We start from the raw sequence: 26,083 nt of genomic DNA, 5'->3' as shown, positions 1-26,083 counted from the left end.
AACAGAAATCTATTTCTCATGGTTCTGGAGGCCAGGAAGTGCATAATTAAGGTGCTGGTAAATTTGGTGTCTGGTGAAAGTCTCATTTCTGACTCATATATGTTTGTCTTTTTTCTGTGTCTTTACATAGGAAAAGGGTCAAGAGATCTCTTTTATAAGGGTGTTAATCCATACACTGAAGCTGCACCTTCATGATCTAAACACCTCATTAGGCTCCACCTCCAAATACCATCACACTGGAATTACAATTTGACATGCAACTTTGAGGGTAGGGGGCAGGGACAAAGGTTTAGTTTATATTCTAACCATCAGGAAGGAGAAAAGTTGAATATAATACCTATTCTTTAATACTACTCCACAGAAGTTACACAGGCTATTTCCACTTATACCCATTTACCAGACCTTAGACACATGGCCCATGTAACTACAAGGGAGGCAGGGATTAATCTCTATTCCAAATGAACATATGTTTGACTAAAATGGGGTGATTTGTAAGTAGAGGAAGAATAGGAAAATCGATCTTGGAGACAACAAGCTGTCCTAATCTCAGGTGCCTCAAATTCAAGGCTCTCCAAAATGTGACCTTGTTTCCCAACTAGAGTATCACCTCATTAGTCTATCTGCCTCCACTTCCAGATTCTTCTAGGTCACCGTCATTGTCCATCAGTTCAAAGTACAGGTTTACATGTGTAAAATATTAATAGTTACCTAGAGGGAAGTTGCCGTATAACACAGGGAACTCAGCCCAGTGCTCTGTGATGACCTAGGGGGTGGGATGGTGGTGGGGGTGGGAGGGAGGTTCAAGAGGAAAGGGCTATATGTATACTTATCGCTGATTTGTGCTGTTGTATGGCAGAAACCAACAAGACATTTTAAAGCAATTATCCTCCAATTAAAAATAATTAATTAAATTTTTAAAGTACAGTAAGTTATTCCCTTGTCCCATAATCTTCAATAGGTCCCTATTACTTACACAGAAGTTTAAACACTACTGAATACATTATTAAAATCCTCCATGAGATCATCTCAATACTTGGTCACCCTCTTCTTTCCTACCCTTCTTTCTTCCTCTCAACTAGCCATTCTCTGAATACACCAAGATTTTTCTCATGACAGACCTACCAGGATGATCACCAACTTTTGTGCTGCACAGATGTCCAAGCCTCTCCCAGATGACATTTCTTTTGTAAAGTTATTTTCCATCACTTCCATTAAAAATAGCCTACCTGTTCTCTGAATAGTTGCTATTTTTATACTGCATTCCTTTATAGTAAATTGGAAAATATTCATAATCATAACATGCAACAATTATATTGTAAATTACATAGTACTACATCTTACCTTTGTAGGACTGGAAGCACCTAATCTCTGAATTTTTACTTAAGAGCTGCATAATACATGTTCATCAAATGAAATTGGTATATAAGTGCTAGATTTATACAAGGTAAGAGAAAAATCTCAAGCCAGCTCGCTTTGTATGAGGCACTCATTTAAACTGGATTAAAGGCTTTATCAACAATCTAGTATTACTTACTGCGTAATTCTCTCTAAGTCTATATGTGCTCACTTGGAATTGTTTTGAGTGATTTGTGTTTGTAATACAAAGCTTAATATGGATTTGCATCAGGAAGAACAATTGGTAAGAGCTATTTTCAGCTTTAACAAGGAAGTGACAGTTTTTCAATTTTTAGCACAAGTGTTATAACTTATCTCTGTCAAACACTTGCTAGGTCATTTAGTGTGTCACTTATGTTACTTCACTTTCTATTTCACCCTTTCAGGCCTATTCAGAAACATGAAGAAAAGAAAATGATAGTTTTGACTGCTACTAAATTTTTTGTGACAGAGAGTAGAAATGAAAATAGTTGCAGTGTTAAATTGTGTGTTATAATAGGACTACAATTTCTACTTCATATGAATCATTTGTCCATGTTGGCAAATTTCATTAGCTCTTTGTTGGAATGAGACAGGAAAAATATGGCTATATTTGTTGAAATAAATAAACTCTAAGTTTAAAGTGAATAAATTATTTGAAAGCAGATCCCATATTGGCCTTATAAGGACACCTTTTCCTAAGAAATAGGATTTCATATTAACCCTTTTGTAATTTCATGTTACTGGCCTCTCTGTTTATTCTACATATGACCTCTTTTTTGGTCCATAGTTCTTGTTTCTGATCTGATTTAAACTACATCATTCACTTTGTATTAATCCTGGTTGTATGGGAAGAATTGGGACACCCGTCAGAGCTCAGGACCATACATCACTTGAGCAGAATCCTAAGCTAAAAAAGACAGATAAGTCTATGATAGGATGAAAATAAGTATATGATAGTAAGACTAACACTTCTAGTTCTAACTCTGTCAAATGTTGAGTCATTTTTGATACAAGGAAAATCAGTTACCTTTCTAGGGCAGGGAAAAACAAAAGAAAAGACATGTCATTTAGTCAGTGACTCATGGAATCATCTAGGTACAAAGCAAAGCATAACAAAAACAACAAACCAGTGTGTATGCTCAGTCACTAAGTCATGTCCAACTCTTTGCGACCCCGTGAACTGTAGCCTGCCAGGCTTCCCTGTCCATGTGATTTTTCCAGAGAAGAATACTGGAGTGGGTTGCCATTTCCTCCTCCAGGGGAACTTCCTGACCCAAGGATCAAACCCAGGTATCCTGTGTCTCCTGAATGGGCAGGCAGATTCTTTACCACTGTGCCACCTGAGGGAAAAAAAAAAAAAAACAGTATCTTTTTGTAAAGGTTAATTTTGAGCACTAGATTTTCTAGGTTATTGGTTCCTTCTACCCACTTTGAATAAATAGTTGCCATTTTGGAATTTAATAAAAAGATTTTAACAAAGACTTTATCATTAAATGAAAGAATTTGGGAGGGTGTGTTTGGGAGCTAGAATGTTCCTTAAACTGACAGTAATTAAAATATGTATTTAGGGTGCCTGCTTGGTGACCTAAGGGCAGCAAGGTCAAGGCACTGAACTGAGGAATGGAATAATGGAATAATGGGTTGAGTAAGGCAAGGGCAACCCACTCCAGTACTCTTGCCTGGAAAATCCCATGGACGGAGAACCCTGGTAGGCTGCAGTCCATGGGGTGGCTGACAGCCAGACTTGACTGAGCTACTTCACTTTCACTTTTCACCTTCATGCATTGGAGAAGGAAATGGCAACCCACTCCAGTGTTCTTGTCTGGAGAATCCCAGGGACGGGGGAGCCTGGTGGGCTGCCGTCTATGGGGTCGCACAGAGTCGGACACGACTGAAGCGACTTAGCAGCAGCAGCAGCAATGAGAGTAAAGCTTTGCACACCCTCCTGAGTGTTCTAGACAGGCTAGAGCTGGAAGCAAGCTTCCTTAGGCTTCATCAGCCAGACGCTGAGGAGGGCCTGGGGAGTTTCTGACAGTGCCCAGAGGACTCACACATGTACTCATGTACTCAGAGATATCCGTGTCTGTCTCTGACTGCTACAGTCCTGCAGAGTCACTGTGCTCTCTGTTGACAAGTCTTCCCAGCAGTGATCTCCCATCTCAGTCTCAGTGAACCCCTTGATAACAACACTCTTGATGTTCTGCTGTGAAGTGGGAAGTAGTTGCCCCACTCCCTACCCCCGTTCATGAGCAGGACTTTGTCAGATGAGTTCCTAAGCTATGCTCCTCATTTCCACTACAGTAGAGATTTTAGTAAAATATTCTTTTTGTTTTTCCTTATTGCCCTCAGTCTTCCCAGGTCTCAAGCTCGGTCAGGCTCATCACGCCTGATTCATGTTTCAATGTGTTTCAGCTCCAAGACAGAGAGGAAAGGACTTCTGATGGATCACCTCTCCAACTTCCACACATTGAAACCAGTCAAACATTCACAACCTAATAGAGGGCAGGCACATAAATGAAGAGCACTAAGCATTTGTCAGGGAGTGAAGGAATGAATCAATCTTAACAATCACAATTTGAATCTTCTCCCACAGTGCTTCTTACTCCCCATCCAAACAGGCTCTTGGCAGGCTTAGTCAAGACTTCCACAGACATCCTATCCTGGCTTGTCCAAATTCCACTTAGATTCAAGCCACCTATCATTTAATTTCCTTTACTTCCAAATAAATCTGTGAACTAAATATTGATAGCCATATTTTATAGATAAAGGAAATTAATGCCCAGAAGTTTCAGGATCTGCCCCGCCCAAATCACTTTTATCACATTCTTGAATCCATCCCCAACTGCTCTAGACACTGGCTGCTCTCAACTTTTGAAGAAGTACCTTCTTCTCCAAGGAACTGCCCCTGATTGAATAGGAGCCACCTTGCCCTTGGTGCAGACCACAGTTAGTGATGAACACTGGGAAATTAAATACTGAGCCCCTTGTCTCAGTAGCACCAACTCTGAGATGCAATTAATGCTTCCGAACACTCACTGAATCAATGTCTTTCAGAAGCTCAGTGGTGGCTCTCCTCTGTAGGTTAGAATTGATAAAATAATTGTGTTACAGAACTAGGATCCCTAATAGCCATGGAAATGATGGGGTCCCAGAAGAGCAGAAGCCATATGGTTGCACTTAACTACAAAATCAACATGGGTACAATGTTTTTAATGGGCAACATATTTGGAATGCAGTGAATAGGGGGCTGATCTTTAGAAATCTATGGAGATATTTAATAGAATAAGGTTTCTAAGGAATAAGATGGTGGGTGTGTATCCACCAAGAATATAGCTCAATACATCTAATAAAAAGAGATCAAGAACAGATGAGCAGAAGACTGTGAATCAGCTGCCTCAAAGGAAAGTCATGATCCCTTGCATATTTTTCAAACCTAAGCCAGTTTTCAAACTCACCGCAGGACATCTCCATTGACTGAAAAAGAGACTTGGTCCACATAGAGAAGGACCCTGCAGTACCGTGGGAGGTGTATGTGGTATTTATTCCTCTGGTTCTCCCCAAAAGGGTCTTATGGCTGTGTACTCGAGAAGCCATGAACTGGAGATAGGGGAATACATGGCTCCTTTAAGGACTACTAGATACAGAGTCTGAGTTGATGTTAATATCCAGAGACCCAAAGCACCTTCTGACACCCTTGTTAGTGTAGGAGCATGTGAGGGTCACCGTATTAATGGAGATCTAGCCAGGTATACGTGACCACTCTCATCCACAGAGCCAAACAGATCATTCCGTCAGTTTTTTAAAGTATAATTGGAACAGACATTAGAATTTTACAGAAAATTCACACTAATTCCTTGACTTGTAGACTAAAAGTTATTGTAGTAGGAAAGGCAAGTAGAAGTACCCAAAACTACACCCTCACCTCTCAGCAAAGACTGTAAATCAAAAATAGAATTACATCCCAGGAGAGGAAGGGCAGAGTTTAATGTCATCCTCAAGATTTTAAAGGATGCAGGGACAATGAGTCATTTTATCCTTCACTTAATTTACCCCTCTGGCCAAACTAAACTGGGTGAATCACCTTTTTTCTCTGCATATGCAGAGAAAAAATGTATCTTGATTCCTAATAATAAAGAAAATAAAGGCTTTCATGCATGAATAAACTTTAAATTCTCCTATTCTACCCCCTCAATAAAATTTTTGCATTCCTTTTCTGGTCTTCAACAAAGGGGTGCCTCTTTTTTCCTCAATTAACACCCCCATTCAGATCTTATCATCTTAAACTTATTCCATCAAATTATTGTCTGCTCTTTTAACTTTAGGCTTTTGCCTTGACTTGTTCTCAACCCTCAGTATATAAAGATGCTTCAGTTAGCCGCTAGTTAAAAATGACTGTATCATTCTACTAGCAATGGGCATGTGGGTTCTTTCCATTTGGGAATCTGCTATAAACTTTCTCGTTTACATGTTATTCTGTCTGCATGAACAGAATAATCTCTGTCAGTGGTTCTCAACTTTAGTTTTCATCAGAATCACCTAGAGGACTTGTTAAAACAGATTTCTGGGCCCCATTTCCCAAGTGTTTGATTGAGTAGGTCTGATGTAGGAACCAAGAATCTGCATTGCTCACATGTTGCCAGGTGATACTAATGCTGTTAATCCAGGGAACCTACTTTGAAAACCACCTCGGAACATCCAGGAGGGGCACTGCTTGGACATAGGATATGGATATCATCAATTTAGATAATACCAAACTGTTTTCCAAAGTGCCTGTTTTTCCACCCAAAGTTAGATTTCCTCACCAGTATGTGATGTTATAAAACTTTTGAAAGTTTGCTAATAATAGTGGGCATATCTTCTTTACTATGTTAAAAACACTTTTTAATGTTTATTAGCCATTTGGATTTCCTCTATTGTGTTCTGCATAATCAAGTCACTTATTTTTCTATTGGATTTTCTGCCTTTTTTAAGACTCAAACTGTAAAAATTCTTTATATATTTAAAAACAAAATATTTATTGTTGTTATTGATTGGTTACATAGGCTGCAAATACCTTCTCCCAATCTGTGGTTTGTATTTTTTACTTTTAAAGTAAATTTTTGATAAACAGAGTACGTTCCTTTAATGTAATTGATGTACTAATATTTGATTTAAAAAATACATGATTGCTACTTTAATTCAATTGCTATACCAAATCCTGCCTGATGAAAATAGCAAAATGTTCCTGTCAAAATTACATTGCAATGTTAGTACAGGTTTGATGTTTTGCTTTTGATACAACTCTAGAAAAACATTTGGCATCAAACGCACTTTTAGAAAGCTTTTAGGCTTAATAGAGTCTACAATTTCTCAACGTAGGCTAGAAGCTGAGAAAAAGAATGCTAAGAATTTTTGAATCTTCCAAGTACAGGCAGTCCTTAATACACAGAATTTCTTCCTAATATGAATGACCACCCCAATCAGGCACAGAAACCCATCTTGTGCTTCTTACAGTGACCAGACTACCCAGGCACTATAAACCTAAGCTCACAGCCTCATGGAGGAAAAGAAATGATGAGAAGAAATTTAGGAGAGTTCTGTCACCATCACCCAGAGGCTTATGCTATAGTTCATGCTTTTCTTTTTCCTCCAGGCCTGTATTCCCATCTCTGGCTTCCCCCCTCTCCACTCCCCAAATCCCTGCCTTTGGTGGACCTGGAGAGCTTTTCCTCTCATTTGGCTGACAGCAGCAAGTGGTGGGAGTGGGGTGGACCAGAAGGCCACCACTACAATGGTAGGTTTCTTCTTGGCAATCCAATTTTGAATTCACAAATCATTTTCTTCTCTATTAAAACAAAAACAAACCACAGACAAAAATGGTAGCTCATTTCTATAACTAGACCGTTACACTGTAAGTTAAACAAGTTAGCATGTTTGGGCCTAAAAAGCTAACCACCATTTATGACATTTTTTAATGGGAGAAAAATGCGCTGAATTCCAATCAGCTTTGTTATAACCACTTTTGAGCTGCTAACCACTTAAAGGATGGAGATAGGAAGTGCTCGACAGAGTCATGTAGGGTGAGTGTTTCTTGGCTCCAAAGTCAGCAGGGCAATTGAAAGAGGGAAAACTGATTGACAAAGCCATGAACAGATCCCCTTGAGCCAAGTACGTGAAGTGGAGCTTGGCAGGTAGCTCTTGCAGGCACTTAACCAGTGAGACTGAAGGGAGTGTAGTGGCTTAACACACTCTGGGCTTTTCTAAATTTTAATAATGATGAAGGTATTTCTGGCACTTGATGTCAGCTTTGTAGACACTCATATGAGTAGCTCCACCACCCGGACTCTCTCCTCTGTTGACAGTTGGTCCAACAAGAGTGGAGGGTGGGAACTGAGATTGTAGCCCTACACGAACTGACGGGGAGAAACTTTCACCTGACAGATTACAGCAACATGACTCGTGTGTGTGTGTGTTCAGTCTTGTCTGACTCTTTGCAACCCCATGGACTATAGCCCTCATGGCTCCTCTGTCCATGGGATTCTCCAGACAAGACTACTGGGGTGGGTTGCCATTTCCTTCTCCAGAGGATCTTCCCTACACAGGGATCGAACATGGGTCTCTTGTGTCTTCCGTATTGGCAGGCGGATTCTTTAATTACCACTGCACCACCTGGGAAGCCAACATATCTCTTGCCAGCCCGTAATCTTTGGGCAAAAACCATGAATTTAGCCAGCTGACACTTCTCTGCTAAACAGCTTAACCTCCCGGTCTAAGGTCTCCAAGTCCTTTCTGGAAATTGTTTGTAAATATGATTTAGAGCTTCTGGAGAGCTTTATAAAGTAGCCTAATTGAAATTTTCTTCCTCTTTGGTGTACCTGAACAACTGACCTTTTCCTGGAAAGGTACCAGAAACAGGCCAGAATCAGTATTCATTTATGGGAAGCAGATTTTTTAAATCTCTTTTTAGTTATTGCTAAATAATTCAAATTTCAGGGCCTATGGTTCTTGAGCATCTCTTCTCACGATTAACAGGGATAAAGAACTATTAAGGTTTTAAATAACCCCATTACCTAAATACACCTGAATGAAGTCTTACAGAAGTCAGTGGGCCCACAAAGAGAAAGAGTTGTAGCTTGTGAAGGAAATTGACCATGACATTGATGAAGGATAAAGATTGACCTTTAAGGCTGGTAAGAGAACTAAAGAACAATTAATTCATAAGCAAAACCACCTGTGAAGAGGCCAAAACCAGTCCCTCCTGAAGGAAGAACAACATTTTGGTTTTTGTTGACAGCTAGAGAAGAAAAGAAATAAAGATCATTCAAGAAAAGATTGCAGAACAATAGCTAGGGATTAAATACAATGTATGCATTGGGATTTAGCAGCAGGAGTTTCTCAGAACAGGAAACAGAATCCCCAAAGGGTAAATGGCATTGGGATCTAAACAAGGTTGTAACCAGAGACTCTCCTCTACCTTCAGTGTCCCTGCTTATGCCTTCCTTCTCTACCCCACAGCAGTGAAGAGGCTGGCTGTACAGTGGCTTTAAACTGCTACTATTTTAGTCATTTCAAGATACTCAGTTAGTTGGCAGAATCACTAACACAATAAGGGCTTGGATAATCCCACTTCATCAAGCCTTATTGTGGCCCTGCATCTTATAAACTTCACCTTGGGGGAGCTGTCATCTTTTTAGATGTGTGCTGAGGTTCTTCCATTGATCAAATATTTTAGGTGCCAGCCTATGGGGAGGAACAGCTTCTTCTGGACTTACAAAAGGACTGCTCAATCCTCCTCCTGGAGGCATCATGATTTGGAACCGGCCAGTCACCCTCCCTGGACTTTAAACCTGTTGCCTCCAGCTCGGAGTTTCCTTTAGCCCTCCTAATCTGTACGTTAGGGTTAGTGCATTTGTGTCTCATTTAAGAAACCCTTCACTACCCCCAAGGTCGTGAAGATACTCTCCTATACTAATCATTGAACAACTTTATAATTTGTCTCATATTAGATCTCATATCCACCTGAGGTTGATTTTTATGTATAGTGTGAATTAGGAGTCCAATTTTATTTTTCTCCCACATGGTACGCAACTGTCCAACCTCCACTTATTGGAAGATAGTCTTTTTGTCTCAATTCCCTGTAATATACCACTGTCATTTATTAAGAATCCTTTTTTACAGTGGCTGTTTCTTTATCTTTTCTTTATTTTGCTGCTGGAATATGGAAATACTATTACTTTTTTATATTGATTTTTGTATCCAGCAATGTCACTTAAATATTTTAAACTATATTAATTAGTTTAATGTGTTCAAATTACTTTTAAGCATTTCAAATGTCTGACCAATCTAGTACATGATCCTTGTAAGAGAAACCATCCAAAGCATTTCAGACTATTGTAAATCTTATTTACCTTACAAATTTGGTAAGCCTATTTCTCTTAAATATTAGAATACAACTTACAAAAAAATTGCTCATATTCTTTTAATTGGAAATTATAAGTCAATTACATGTTTTGAAGAAATAGTCATATTTTTCTATCAGATAGTCTACAATGCCAAAGTCTCTTAAGTATTACAAATACTTTAAATAACATACATAAACAGATCATTTCTAAACCTAACATGAAAATATTGAAGAAAAGCTATGACAAACCTAGACAGCATATCAAAAAGCAGAGAGATTACTTTGCTGACAAAGTTTCATCTGGTCAGAGCTATGGTTTTTGCAGTGGTCATGTATGGATGTGAGAGTTGGACCATAAAGAAAGCTGAGCACAGAAGAATTGATGCTTTTGAACTGTAGTGTTGGAGAAGACTTTTAAGAGTCCCTTAGACTGCAAAGAGACCCAACCAGTCCATCCTAAAGGAAATCAGTCCTGAATATTCATTTGAAGGATTGATGCTGAAGTTGAAGCTCCAATACTTTGGCCACCTGATATGAAGAACTGACTCATTGGAAAATACCCTGATGTTGGGAAAGATTGAAGACAGGAGGAGAAGGGGATGACAGAGGATGAGAAGGTTGGATGGCATCACTGACTCGATGGACATGAGTTTGAGCAAGCTCTGGGAGATGGTGATTGACAGGGAAGCCTGGAGTGCTGCAGTCCATGGGGTCTCAAAGAATTGGACAGGATCAAGAGACTGAACTGATAAATTCTCCTCTGGTTAAAAAGTCATTTACCTACTTAATGAAGCAACAGCTTTAACACTGAAGATGATCTTTAGAAGTTCCATTTTAGGAGAACTGAGGTTACCACTTAGCACAAGTCACTGTTACTTATTCTACAATACAAAACCAAAAGGTTACTTACCTATAAGAAATTTGAGACTGGGAAGGGAAACGAGGAAGTTTAGGTTCTGGGTAATCTTTTCTGAGGGCTTCTCAGGTGGCTCAGTGGTAAAGAATCCACCTGCCAATGCAGGAGATACAAGTTCAGTCCCTGGGTGGGGAAGATACCCTGGAAAAGGAAATGGCAACCCACTACAATATTCTTGCCTGGAAAAGGAAATGGCAACCCACTACAATATTCTTGCCTGGAAAATCCCATGGATAGAGGAGCCTGGTGGGCTACAGTCCAGGGGGTCACAAAAGAGTCAGCCATGACTTAGCAACTAAACAATAACAACCTTTTCTGAATTATGGGTAGAACTGTGAGTCCTTAAAGTCATCTCTAAGAGAGGCCTCCATGCCAACCCCTTCAAGTGAAATTCCTCAATTTGCCTCTTTGAGTTCATAAAGTAAACACCCCAACCAATAGCCATTCTTTGGGCGCTTTTCAGGCCAAGGGGTGTACACACCAGCAGTAAGGTTAGCCTTTAGAAGGACAGAGCAGGGAGGAAGCCTGCACAAGTTCTGTAGTTCTTGGAATTTGTGTTTCAAAACTTGATCTCTGTGTGTGTGTGAGCCAGGGGTTAAAGGGAGTATCAACAGGGATAGGTACGTCCCTTGACCCAAAGACTTTTCAGCTCTTGGGAGAGTGCAGCTTGAGGGGAGCCTTGGCAGGACCCTCTAAACTGAGGGGGCCCCAGTTCAAGGCCCACTCTTGTCTTGATCTAGGGGCAGAACTGCACCTAGACTCGGACAAAACTTCAGGTGCTTTTCTGAGTTTTTAAAGCTAAACTATTAAGCCGAATATAAAGATTATCCTAACAAATCAGGGGACATAAAAGTAGAGACAAAAGGCTAAACCAACAGCATTTTGCTCCCTCAAGGGCCCCATAGAAGAGGCGGTAACTGGAGATATGTCTATATTTCTATAGAGCAAACCAGTTCCTAACTCAACAGTTTTACTCCCTTAAACTTATTATTAGAGCAGGCCTCAGTAGCTGTAATGCTAGAATTCCTTTGTAAGAGAGGCTTAGAGGCAGAGCTCTAGTTGGAAATGGGGAGACTTGAAACTGCATTTGTAGAGTGGTTTACATAAGCTGAAAAAAATGCAAAAGGAACAGGTGGGGAAAGGGCACCGTTGATACTTTGCCATGACTGTGTGTGCCAATCTCTCCCATCCTCCAAATTCCTTTTTGGCCTTAAGCTACCATAAATAAATCAACAGCATTAAAAGTATTAGGCCTGCTTCTGTGTCATTTTCTTTCTGGGCCACTGTGCACAGCTTATTAACATAGAAACTTTCGGGAATGCCGTTAGAAAACACTCATAGGTGACATGTGAAGAAGAAATAATACAAAAGAATAAAGATCACAACAGCACATGTGCAGACTTTGAAACAGTTTTTTGTTTTATGAAATCAAGTGCAACTTGTGAAGAGTGAAAAACACCATACCTTGATAAGCCCAAAGTCTTCTCTGCTGCACATACACTTGTTCTAAAAATTCGAGATGAAACAACTGCCCATGTTGATTCAAAACTGTAGGCATTAAACCTTCACTAGTGGGCCTTCCCTGGTGGCTCAGTGGTAAAGAATCCACTTACCAACGCAGGAGACACGGTTTTGATCCCTGGACGGGGAAGATCCCACATGCTGCAGAGTAACTAAGCCCATGGGCCACAAGTACTGAGCCCAGGAACTCCAGCTACTGAAGCCTGCACACTCCAGAGCCTGTGCTCCACGAGAATCCCGTGCACTGCAACTAGAGAGCAGCCCCTGTTCACTACAACTAGAGAAAAAGCCCACGCAGCAGCGAAGACTCAGCACAGCCATAAATTAATTAAAATTAAAACAGACCCCAAAACTTACACTTGCTCAAATGCAAATCAGAAGAAACGTATAAACTCAACTCCTTTCCTCCAGGTTCATCCTTGACTTTTACTGCACGTAGACAAGAATGAATCTTATGTTTAATGGATAGCTGAAATGTTGCATACATCAGTCCCATCCATTTCATTTCTTGTTCTTAGATTCTGTATCCTAATTTCTGATTACAGATGTTCATGGACCTCACTTGAATTGGCTCAGCTATGAAAACTATTCCTTGCAATCTTTTTAGATAACTGATTGAAGCAATTCTAAAACAGTTAAAATGTATATTCATAATTTTGTAAAGCCTTGTCATGGGTCTTTTTCTCTGACATTAACTCCATAAGAAAAATGATTCCCCCCAAATTTATGTCTCTTATAAAGTAAAGGATGGTTGTGATTTTGAGGTGGACAGTCCCAGTTCCTAGGGGATGCTTTGCGATTTGGGGCTACTCATGCTTAACCCAGTTCAGTTCCGTTCAGTCGCTCAGTCGTCTCTGACTCTTTGTGACCCCATGAATCGCAGCACGCCAGGCCTCCCTGTCCATCACCATCTCCCGGAGTTCACTCAGACTCACGCCCATTGAGTCCGTGATGCCATCCAGCCATCTTATCCTCTGTCGTCCCCTTCTCCTTCTGCCCCCAATCCCTCCCAGCATCAGAGTCTTTTCCAATGAGTCAACTCTTCTCATGAGGTGTCCAAAGTACTGGAGCTTCAGCTTTAGCATCATTCCTTCCAAAGAAATCCCAGGGTTGATCTCTTTCAGAATGGACTGGTTGGATCTCCTTGCAGTCCAAGGAACTCTCAAGAGTCTTTTCCAACACCACAGTTCAAACACATCAATTCTTCGGCGCTCAGCCTTCTTCACAGTCCAAATCTCACATCCATACATGACCACTGGAAAACCACAGATGGACCTTTGTTGGCAAAGCAATGTCTCTGCTTTTGAATATACTATCTAGGTTGGTCATAACTTTTCTTCCAAGGAGTAAGCGTCTTTTAATTTCATGGCTGCAGTCACCATCTGCAGTGATTTTGGAGCCCCCAAAAATAAAGTCAGCCATTGTTTCCACTGCCCCATCTATTTCCCATGAAGTGATGGGACCAGATACCATGACCTTCGTTTTCTGAATGTTGAGCTTTAAGCCAACTTTTTCACTCTCCTCTTTCACTTTCATCAAGAGGCTCTTTAGTTCTTCACTTTCTGCCATAAGGGTAGTGTCATCCGCATATCTGAGGTTATTGATATTTCTCCCGGCAATCTTGATTCCAAATTGTGCTTCTCCAGCCCAGCGTCTCTCATGATGTACTCTGCATATAAGTTAAATAAGCAGAGTGACAATATACAGCCTTGACGTACTCCCTTTCCTATTTGGAACCAGTCTGATGTTCCATGTCCAGTTCTAACTGTTGCTTCCTGACCTGCATACCGGTTTCTCAAGAGGTAGGTCAGGCGGTCTGGTATTCCCATCTCTTTCAGAATTTTCCACAGTTTATTGTGATCCACACAGTCAAAGGCTTTGGCATAGTCAATAAAGCAGAAATAGATGTTTTCCTGGAACTCTCTTGCTTTTTCCATGATCCAGTGGATGTTGGCAATTTGATCTCTGGTTCCTCTGCCTTTTGTAAAACCAGCTTGAACATCAGGGAGTTCACGGTTCACATATTGCTGAAGCCTGGCTTGGAGAATTTTGAGCATTACTTTACTAGCATGTGAGATGAGTGCAACTGTGCGGTAGTTTGAGCATTCTTTGGCATTGCCTTTCTTTGGAACTGGAATGAACACTGACATTTTCCAGTCCTGTGGCCACTGCTGAGTTTTCCAAATGTGCTGGCATATTGAGTGCAGCACTTTCACAGCATCATCTTTCAGGATTTGAAACAGCTCAACTGGAATTCCATCACCTCCACTAGCTTTGTTCACAGTGATGCTTTCCGAGGCCCACTTGACTTCACATTCCAAGATGTCTGGCTCTAGATTAGTGATCACATCATCATGATTATCTGGGTCATGAAGATCTTTTTTGTAGAGTTCGTCCGTGTATTCTTGCCACCTCTTCTTAATATCTTCTGCTTCTGTTAGATCCATACCATTTCTGTCCTTGATCGAGCCCATCTTTGCATGAAATGTTCCCTTGGTATCTCTAATTTTCTTGAAGAGATCTCTAGTCTTTCCCATTCTGTTGTTTTGCTCGATTTCTTTGCATTGATCGCTGAGGAAGGCTTTCTTATCTCTTCTTGCTATTCTTTGGAACTCTGCATTCAGATGCTTATATCTTTCCTTTTCTCCTTGCCTTTTCGCCTCTCTTCTTTTCACAGCTATTTGTAAGGCCTCCTCAGACAGCCATTGTGCTTTTTTGCATTTCTTTTCCATGGGGATGGTCTTGATCCCTGTCTCCTGTACAATGTCATGAACCTCATTCCGTAGTTCATCAGGTACTCTATCTATCAGATCTAGGCCCTTAAATCTATTTCTCACTTCCATTGTATAATCATAAGGGATTTGATTTAGGTCATACCTGAATGGTCTAGTGGTTTTCCCTTCTTTCTTCAATTTGAGTCTGAATTTGGTAATAAGGAGTTCAGGATCTGAGCCACAGTCAGCTCCTGGTCTTGTTTTTGTTGACTGTATAGAGCTTCTCCATCTTCGGCTGCATAGAATATAATCAATCAATCTGATTTTGGTGTTGACCATCTGGTGATGTCCATGTGTAGAGTCTTCTCTTGTGTTGTTGGAAGAGGATGTTTGCTATCCTAATTCAATGAATATTTATTGAACACTGACAATGGGTAAATCACCATGCTAATATGATGGAGAAAAAAGTCACACGTTTCAAAGGAACTTATATTCAAATGAGATATGCCACATATACTCAGTTTACAGCATAATTTATGTAATTATTCCTGTATTGTTGGCACCAAGCTTGTTTCCAATCTTTCCTTGTCACTTAAGATGCTGTCATGAACATTGTCATTGATCTATTCATTGAATATTGATTCAGCACCTATGATATATAAATCATTAATCCTAATGCTGCAAGATTTCAAATTACTGCAACAAATGGAAAATATGCATAATACTTCAAAGTTCCTTTGTGCAACTTTTCCTATGAGAAATTTTTGTTCAAAAATTATACCAGCATGTCATTGACTATTATTACTAAACAGAGAAGGACCAGCCTATAAAATCTCAAATGAAAAGTTATTGACTACAAACCCATGGCAATCATATCTGCCCAAGGAGAACTCTTAAAGTACAGAACATTTTACACTTTTGAAGTATGTGCCCAATTAGAAGTAAAACCCTACAAAAATTAAGAGTTCTAGATCTGCTCCAATATATGAAACCTATGGTAGCTGGAAGAATAAAAGCTGGAGTTAAAGACATTTTTAACCTCAGCAAAGTAAGATCATGTCCAGCAAACTTCTTTTTAAAAGTTCCATAAATTCCATATAACCTAAATTCCACATCATCGCTTATTCCAACTAAATGTAAAACCCTAAAGTAAAATTTTTATGATGATAAAGATAACTTAGTTTTCTCCTATGTTATAAAAGTCTTGCTGCTGCTGCTGCTGCTGCTAAGTCGCTTCAGTCGTGTCTGACTCTGTGCTACCCCATAGATGGCAGCCCACCAGGCTCCCCCATCCCTGGGATTCTCCAGGCAGGAACACTGGAATGGGTTGCCATTTCCTTCTCCAATGCATGAAAGTGAAAAGTGAAATTGAAGTCGCTCAGTTGTCTTTGACTCCTAGTGACCCCATGGACTGCAGCCTACCAGGCTCCTCTGTCCATGGGATTTGCCAGGCAAGAGTACTGGAGTGGGTTGCTATTGCCTTCTCTGTATAAAAGTCTTAGTTGCCTTTGAAAATACAGCAAACCAAAGTTTTGTCTTCAGCATTTCAGTCATAATGTACTTTTCCTGCTTACCATAGTTGAGATATTCAAGGTACCTAATAATAAAATGTTCTCAACTACAGGATTATATCTGATAGATAGAGTCCCTGAAGAACTATGGACAGAGGTTCGTGACATTGTACAGGAGGCAGTGATCGAGACCATCCCCAAGTAAAAGAAGTGCAGAAAGGCAAAATGGTTGTCTGAGGAGGCCTTATAAATGGAGAAAAGAAGAGAAGCTAAACGCAAAGGAGGAAAGGAAAGATATACCCATTTGAATGCAGAGTTCCAAAGAATAGCAAGGAGAGATAAGAAAGCCTTCCTCAGCGATCAATGCAAAGAAATAGAGGAAAACAATAGAATGGGAAAGACTAGAGAGCTCTTCAAGAAAATTAGAGATACCAAGGAAATATTTCATGCAAAGTTGGGCACAACAAAGGACAGAAATGGTATGGACCCAACAGAAGCAGAAGATATTAAGAAGAGGTGGCAAGAATACACAGAAGAACTATACAAAAAAATCTTCATGACCCAGATAACCACAATGGTGTGATCACCCACCAAGAGCCAGACATCCTAGAATGCGAAGTCAGGTGGGCCTTAGGAAGCATCACTGTGAACAAAGCTAGTGGAGGTGATGGAATTCCAGTTGAGCTATTTCAAATCCTAAAAGATGATGCTGTGAAAGTGCTGCACTCAGTATGCCAGCAAATGTGGAAACTTCAGCAATGGCCACAGGACTGGAAAAGGTCAGTTTTCATTCCAGTCCCAAAGAAATGCCAAAGAATGTTCAATTCCAATGCCAAAGAATGTTCAAACTACTGCACAATTTCACTCTCTCTCACACTAGCAAAGTAATGGTTAAAATTCTCCAAGCCAGGCTTCAACAGTACATGAACTGTGAACCTCCAGATGTTCAAGCTGGATTTAGAAAATGCAGAGGAACCAGAGATCAAGTTGCCAACATCTGTTGGACCATCAAAAAAGCGAGAGAGTTCCAGAAAAGTATCTACTTCTGCTTTATTGACTATGCCAAAGCCTTTGACTATGTGGATGACAACAAACTGCGGAAAATTCTGAAAGAGATGGGAATACCAGACCACCTGACCTGCCTCCTGAGAAATCTGTATGCAGGTCAAGAAGCAACAGTTAGAATCAGACATGGAACAATAGACTGGTTCCAAATTGGGAAAGGAGTACGTCAAGGCTGTACGTCAACCCTGCTTATTTAACTTATATGCAGAGTACATCATGCGAAATGCCAGGCTGGATGAAGCACAAGCTGAAATCAATATTGCCAGGAGAAATATCAATGACCTCAGATATGCAGATGGCACCACCCTTATAGCAGAAAGCGAAAAAGAACTAAAGAGCCTCTGATGAAAGTGAAAGAGGAAAGTGAAAAGTTTGGCTTAAAGCTCAACATTCAGAAAACCAAGATCATGGCATCCGGTGGAGATCACTTCATGGCAAATAGATGGAGAAACAGTGGAAACAGTGACAGACTTTATATTCTTCTGCTCCAAAATCACTGCAGATGGTGCTTGCAGCCATGAAATTAAAAGACACTTGCTCCTTGGAAGAAAAGTTACGACCAACCTAGACAGCATATTAAAAAGCAGACGTCACTTTGCCAACAAAAGTCCTCCTAGTCAAAGCTATGGTTTTTCCAGTGGTCATGTATGGATGTGAGAGTTGAACTATAAAGAAAACTGAGTGCCAAAGAATTGATGTGTTTGAACTGTGGTGTTGGAGAAGACTCTTGAGAATCCCTTGGACAGCAAGGAGATCCAACCAGTCCATCCTAAGTGAAATCAGTCCTGAATATTCATTGAAACTGCAACTTCGGCCAGCCAATGGGAAGAAATGACTCGTTGGAAAAGACCCGGATGCTGGGAAAGATTGAAGGCGGGAGGAGAAGGGGAGGACAGAGAATGAGATGATTGGATGGCATCACCAACTCGATGGACATGAGTTTGAGCAAGCTCAGGAAGTTAGTGATAGACAGGGAGGCCTGGCGTGCAGTAGTCCATGGGGTCGCAAAGAATCAGACACAACTGAGCAACTGAACTGAGCTACTGGCTTGTTTGTTGGCTTTAAATACTGTTTTGGCGACCCCTAGTGTGAAACATGATATCAACATCTGGACATACAGAAAATCCTTTTGATATTTTAAAATTTCCTTAGAGAAAAAGGATATCTAAAATAATTATTTCACCAAAGGAGATGTGATTTTAGTTCATTTCAATTTGAACTTTGTATTTTTCTGCAATAGTAATAAAACTTAAATTTAATTTCTGGATACACAAGACATTTGCTAATCAATAAGAGGGTGTTTATTTATAATAATACACCCATAAATGGACTATTATGCAGGTTTAAACCAAGACCAAAAATCAAAAAGGATGAGGAAGTTTTTTATGTATTCATATGAGATGATCACCACGATATGTCCAAGAAAATAAAACAAAAAGCAAACAAAATATAGAAGTAGAGAACTATGGCGAGCATTTTGCTACCATCTAAATTTTAAGAAGGGTTAAATATCAAATATATCTGTAGGCACTTAAATAAGTATATCATATACATTTGTGCTTTCATTTTTAAAATGTCTGGAAGGATAAACAACATACACATAGCAATTGTTACTTACTGAAGATGGGAAATGGGTAGATGTTGAAAAATGCATTCTTTTGTATACTTTTTTGGTCTTGAATGAAACCTTGACCATTCAAAATATTAAATGACTTAAAAAAAATTTTAGGCCAGCAACTATAAAGATAGACCAAGAAAAGATGAAAAGAGAAAAATGTTGCCTTGCATTACTGGACTTAAGAAATGGATTAAAGTATAATTTTCCACCTAAAACAGATTCCTTTTCTTTTCCTTATACATCTTTTATTCTATATCCTTTCCATTGGAAACTTGTCTTGCTTATTTTCTTTAAATGCCAAAATATAAGATGGCATTTGATAGTTATATTGAAGTAACCTAACAGGCTTAAGGTAATATCTTGGAACAGGAAATAGTAACAGTTCTCCTGACATATCTCACCAACAAGACCACTGGTTCCAGACCAAAATTCTTTATTAGCAAGAAATGTAAGAAAATGTGATACTCTTTACAAGATGACAATTTAAGACTCATAAGGAACATCTTTAAATATATATATAGCATATACCCAGGGATAAATCTGATAGAAGACATAAAAGATCCATTTGGAGAAAATTACATAAGCTTTATTTAAAGTCAAAAAATTAGACTTAAATAAATGGAAATATTTACTATGTACCAGATGAGAACATTCAATATAGTTAAGATGACAATTCCCCAAATAAATCTATAAATTCAGTGTAACTGCAATTAAAAGTGAAGCAGGGTTTTTGTGTTATCTATATGCTGATGTTGATACATGGAAGGCTTTCTTGGTGACTTTGAGGATCTTTTGTACAAAATAATATTCAGAGGTTCATTTAGATTTTTAAAGCTAATGTTCAATTTATTAAAGACATAAATCGAAGAACTGCCTCTTTCCTTAAACATTTTTTTTTGGTTGGCTGAGCCGGATCTTCATTGTTCGAGCTTTTCTCTAGTGGTGGCAAGCAGGGCATACTCTCAAGTTGTGGTAAGTGGACTTCTCTTGGCAGCGGTTTCTCTTGTTGCAGAGCATGGACTCTAGGGCACGTGGGCTGCAATAGTTGCAGCTCCAGAGCACAGGCTCAGTAGTTGTGGTGCATGGGCTTAGTTGCCCCACAGCACTGGGATCTTCTCAGATCAGAGACTGAACCTGTGTCTCCTGCACGGGCAGGAGGAATCTTCACTACTGAGCCACCAAGGAAGCCTTCCTTAAACTTTCACGCTCAGCAAAAAATCCTAAACTATTTATTTTCAGCAAATGTTCACAGTCATTTTTAACAGGCTTTCCGATAAAATTTAGTTTCATTCCAAATTTTTACTCTCAAATATTTTATACCATAACTTTCAATGTAATTCTTCAGTTTTCCTTTTAAGTATTGCAATTGTCTGACAAGATTTCATGTACTTATATTATTTTCACAAATTATAAATGTTTTCAAAAGTTCTCATATATTCCACATCACTGTATAAAACAGTGATGAACCTCCCTACCCCTACCCTAGTTCAAACAAACACTGGAGTCCTCGCCCCTCGTAACTTACAAGGTGACTGCATTTAGAGATAGGGCCTTTACGTGAAATGAGGTGATATGGGCCGATTCTAATTCAGGATGACTTGTGCCTTTCTAAGAAGAGGAGATTAGGACTCAGAAACACGCAGGAAGATCGTATGAAGACAGAGAGAAGATGGCCATCTGTGAGACAATGAGAGAGTCCTCATAGTGAAACCAATCCTGCCAATGCATTGATCTTGGGACTTCGGCCTGTAGAACTGGAAGGAAATAAATTTCTATTGTTTAAGTCATCCAGTTTGTGGCATTTTGTTTTGGCAGCCCTAGAAAACTAATACACCTTGGGTCTTAATTAATACATATAAATATTTTCTATCTAGCTCCAAAGGTCTTCAAATTTGAGGTTTTTCTCTCATATCCTTAGAATCATTCTTAATGATATGGAAATAATATGGACTTTCATGGCTTTATTTAACAACTCAATCACAATTTCCATGAGGATTTTACTGACAGTCTAAATTCATGTGGAAGAGCAAAGGATCAAGAATTATGAAGACATTTATGAAAGAAGGAAATTCTACAGACTTTTACGTTGTCAGATATCAAGACTTATTGTAAAGATACAATAATTAAGATCTGGTGTTACTGGTATGGGCACAGCAAAGAGACTAATAGAACATAATGCCCAGAAACAGACCTACATGTACAACAGAAGCATGAAAGATGGGTAGGGAAAGGATGTACTATTTAGTGAGTGACTGGTTATCACTGTTAGCCACATAGAAACATATTTAACTAGTTAGCCATATGAGTTGAGTTGAGTTTATGTGCTCAATCGTGTCCTACTCTTTGTGACCCCATGAACTGTATAGCCTGCCAGGCTCCTCTGTCTATAGGATTTTCCAAGCAAGAATACTGGAGTCGATTGACATTTCCTTCTAATTGGATCCCTAAAGAAACAAAACCTTCCAGGTGAATTAAGTGTCTAAATATGAAAAAGCAAAATTCTGAAACTTTTACAAGAAAATGAAGAAAACTATTTTTTATGGTCCCAGAGTAGAAAAGAGGGCTTTTTTTGTTTTTATTTCATTTTTCAAACCAAATGCAAAAAGGATAAACCATAAAGGAACGTTAGTACATCTGACTACTTTAAAATTAACTTCTGTATAACGAAACATACCATAAAGTGTAAAGATGAACCTTAGACTGGGAAAAAAATTTTTCATTGCATGTAAGTGGCAAGCCTAGTATCCTGAATATTTAAAGACCTCCTTAAAAATTAGTAAGAAGACAAACATCCCTATAAGAAAATGGGCAAAGGATAAGAATATGCAATTCACAGAAACAGGAATACAATAGGCTAATAAACACTTTTTTAAAATGCTAAATAAAACACATAGCTATAGCTATATATATCAACAAGGATGCTGAAAAGGAAAAAAAACAACTTTCATAACAGTACACGCATTTATCTGTGTCATTTATTGTCATTGTTTAGTTGCTAAGTGGTGTCCGACTCTTTGCAACCCCATGGACTGGCTCCTCTGTCTATGAGATTTACGAAGCTTTAAAACATGCATAACAAAGACATCTATTGTTTATGGGTATACAAACTTGCAGCAGTCAAAAACCTTCATGAAGCAGGCTCAGGAAAGATTAATTCTAAACTCAAGATAGGATCCTAAAGTAAGTTAGGGACAGCAATACAGAAAACTTTTTGAGTTTATTAGTATGGTTTTATTTCTTTAAAAAAACAAAGCCAAAACAAAATAATGAAGTTGTAAACAAAAAATGGCAAAAGGCCAAGTTTGATACATCTGGATGGTAAATCCACAAGCATGCCTTATATTAGTTTCTAGGTTTTAGGAAGGAAACATTTGTTGTAACAAAGTTTGAACTGAAGGGGTAACTTTTTTTTTTTTCATTTTTGATACACTTATTTGATCCTTTAAGATATTTGTGTCATTTTGTTTTTTCACTCTTTCTTTAAAAAAAATAAAAACTACGTGTATCTAAGGGGTGCAAAAAGATTTCATATACATATATACAGTGAAACGTTATTTACTACTGTCAAGCTAATTAACATATGCATCTCCTCCCATTATAGTCGCTCAGTCCTGTCCGACTCTTTGCAACGCCATGGAGGGCAGCAAGCCAGGCTTCCCTGTCCATCACTATCTCATGTGCTTACTCAAACTCCTGACAGCACCTGAAATTTACTCTCTGGAAAATTTCGGCATTCAATATAGCATTAACTATAACCATCATGCTGTACCTCTCTAGACTTACTGGTACTACGTAACTGACACTCTGTACCAGAATAAAAGTATTTTAAAGTTGTCTTTCACCCCGTAAAAATTTCTTTCTATATGGCTACCGTACAGTTTACCCATTCATCAAAAGCTTTTAGAGAAACAATCTCTGCCAGGCTATGAGGATATCATAAAAAAACAGATGATACATCAACAGAAGCAAACAATTTTTCTTAAGTAGTTTGTATTCGTGTGAGGAAGTTCTTTAAACCAAAAATTGGATTTAAAGTGATAATAACAGAGGTAAAGGGGAAGAATTTCCATCTGTCTGGAGTAGCCAAAGTCAATTTCAAGGAGATACTTTCGAGGTGACTTAAAGGGAAAAGTGTTTGCCGGGGGAACAAAACATTCCAAGCAGCGGGAACAGTATGAACGGAGAACTGGGGAGGCGAGCAGCATGGAACATTGAGAAAGATTTATAGGGTGAGGGCGTGTAGGGCGTGGTGAGAAGTTGAAGGGAGAATATCAAAATTAGAAGCTCAAGAGGAAGGAGCGGCTTGATGCAGGCGCCGGAACGTGTCGGAACTGGTGCTGTATTTTGGTGACCAGGCACGAAACGGCAGCCCTGCAAGCGATGAAATAACTTTCCACACAACTTGTAAAACGTGGCTGGGACCAGAACTTGCGTCTCCTGACTTCAAGGTGACCCACCCACGGTTGTGAACGGGCTACTACTGTGCCTCGTTAGCTGCGAAAGCGGTGTCATACCAAGAGTTCATATTCCCAATCCCTACCCTGTCCTGCAGAGTTTCTCATGTCCATTTAGCCCCAAACCACCTGAGGATGCCTCTTGCCTCCCAGACACCTCCCTCTATTAAGCCGCCAACATCCTTTTAAACATCTCTCCATTTCTTGTTGTTGTTTAGTCGCTAAATTGTGTCTGACTCTTTTTGCGACCCCATAGATTGTAGCCTGCCAGGCTTCTCTGTCCATGGGATTTCCCAGGCAAGAATACTGGAATGGGTTGCCATTTTCTTCTTCAAGGGATCTTCCCGACCCAAGGCTAGAGCCCAAGTCTCCTGAATTGGCAGGCGGTTGTTTTACCACTAAGCCACCAAGGAAACCCTTTAAACATTTCTCAGGGTTCCTAAAAAGCCTGTGTTACCAGCCCTCAGAGACCACAAGTCCCAGCATGCAAAGCGCCTTTTAGGAAAGGGCTACTAAAAGGACCAGCATGCAACGCTCTGCGAAGTGGGCGGGACTCTCTACAGGGGCAGCCCACTTGTAGCGTTGCCTAGGCAACTCCAATTCGGTGATAGACTACACTTCTGCTTCCGCCTCTGAGACCTGGGATCGCGAATCTGCGCGGCTTCGTTGCTATGACGCCATCCGCCTGCGACCGCGTGGGTTCCGAGGTTCCGCAGTCCCGCTTGAAGTCCCAGAGCGCCTTCCTGTAAGTCTGCTGCCTCTCACCTGGGAGCAAAGGGAAAAGCGGTGACATGACGGACCGCTACACCATTCACAGCCAGCTAGAGCATCTGCAGTCCAAGTACATCGGGACCGGCCACGCGGACACCACGAAGTGGGAATGGCTGGTGAACCAGCACCGCGACTCCTACTGCTCCTACATGGGCCACTTCGATCTTCTCAACTACTTCGCCATTGCCGAGAATGAGAGCAAAGCGCGAGTTCGCTTCAACTTGATGGAGAAGATGCTGCAGCCTTGCGGCCCGCCAGCCGACAAGCCGGAGGAGAACTGAGACCCCGCGGTATCACCGCTGTACGTGAGTACCTGTCCCTGAGTTCCCCGGGTTCGCCTGCATTCTCGCTTTTTCTTAAGTGAACTGATTCTCCATGTCTCGGCTTCTCGTGCTTTCCTTGTACAGAGCGTCCCGCATGACCTGCCTTCCTGTGGACCCTGTTTTCCTGTGGAACACAGCGTTGGGAGACCGTCAGGACCCCTGAGAACTGTGATTGGACCGTGGAGCAAACTTTAGAGAAGACGGCACTGGAGTGAGACGGAATTTAGAGGCTCGTTTCCGGCTAGTTGATTGTTGCTTCTTACATAAAGTTTAGAAATGTTTCAGTCTCTTGGTGTGGACTACTTGTGTTCTGGTGGAGGGGTCCCGGGAGGGCTTTGGAACTGTGGCTTCGGAAGAGGCGGGAGAATAGAAGGGATAAAGAAGGGGAGGGTTAGGAAGGGGTTGGGCAGGTAGTTCAGGGCCAGACACTTAAATGCACCCTGCCCAACCTTTATAACATTTCCCAACCCAGACTTTTCCCAAGAGTTTTTTTCAGGCCCATAATGCTTTCAGTATTGAAATTTGTGATCATCGTATCCCTTCTTTTTCTTTCATTAAAAAAAAAAAAAGTCTTTGCTGGCATTGTCCTCTCTCTGCAGATTGCATCCTTTTGGGACTTTGTGGATGTGTCTTGAGACTTGGCTGTCAGATGAATTCTTTCATTCATTCAACATTCAACAAATATTTGTTGAGTCCTATGTGGCAAGCATTTCCCATGCTTTAGGGGCTTATATTAACACTAGTTGGGGGAGCAGCACACTGCATCAGTTGTAGATAATAAGCAAATGTTAGAAGGTACTATGGAGAATAGAGTAGCACCCCACTCCAGTACTCTTGCCTGGAAAATCCCATGGATGGAGGAGCCTGGTAGGCTGCAGTCCATGAGGTCGCTAAGAGTTGGACACAACTGAGTGACCTCACTTTGACTTTTCACTTTCATGCATTGGAGAAGGAAATGGCAACCCACTCCAGTGTTCTTGCCTGGAGAATCCCAGGGGCTGCGGAGCCTGGTGGGCTGCCGTCTATGGGGTCGCACAGAGTCAGACACGACTGAAGCGACCTAGCAGCAGCAGCAGCAGCAGCATTGCAGTTTTAAATAGGCTGCCTCATGTTAGAATATTGAGAAGGTGACATTTGTGCAGAGACTTTAAGGAAGTGAGGCAAATAGCCATGCAGAAAACGGAGGAAATTACTTTCCAGTCAGAGAAAACTTCCAATGAAAAGTACCTAAGACGGATTGTGTATGGCTTATTGGACGAAGAGTAAAGAAACAAGTATGGCTAAAGGGAATGAGCCAGGGGAGAGTGGAGGTATAGCTTATGGAGAGGGAACAGACAAGAGTAGAGTCTGGTGGGCCTATGTAAGGACTTGTGGCTTTTATCCTGAGAATATGGGGAGCCATTGGAAAACTATTAGGCGATATGGTCTGACAC

The 26,083-nt window shown here is 40.4% G+C and overlaps 1 protein-coding gene across 2 annotated transcripts; it reads left to right on the top strand.

The window, feature by feature from the left end:
* Nucleotides 24,226-24,937, top strand: SF3B5 (splicing factor 3b subunit 5). 2 transcript variants are annotated; one of them, XM_005684878.3, is made up of 2 exons: nt 24,226-24,632; nt 24,735-24,937. In XM_005684878.3, exon 1 carries the CDS (start codon nt 24,348-24,350, stop codon nt 24,606-24,608), a length of 261 nt encoding a protein of 86 aa, XP_005684935.1. In that variant the 5' UTR covers nt 24,226-24,347; the 3' UTR covers nt 24,609-24,632; nt 24,735-24,937. The 2 variants fall into 2 exon arrangements, with proteins under 2 accessions (XP_005684935.1, XP_005684934.1); XM_005684877.3 differs by having other exon boundaries at nt 24,229-24,628.

Source organism: Capra hircus, chromosome 9 (genome assembly GCF_001704415.2).
Source record: "Capra hircus breed San Clemente chromosome 9, ASM170441v1, whole genome shotgun sequence".
Classification (NCBI taxonomy): Eukaryota; Metazoa; Chordata; class Mammalia; order Artiodactyla; family Bovidae; genus Capra; species Capra hircus.
The sequence above is the reverse complement of the archived record's forward strand: the minus strand, read 5'-3'. Positions and strand labels throughout refer to the sequence as shown.

Excerpts from the sequence above, each read along its gene's own strand:
- SF3B5 (XM_005684878.3), top strand. The coding sequence starts at position 24,348 with ATGACGGACCGCTACACCATTCACAGCCAGCTAGAGCATCTGCAGTCC.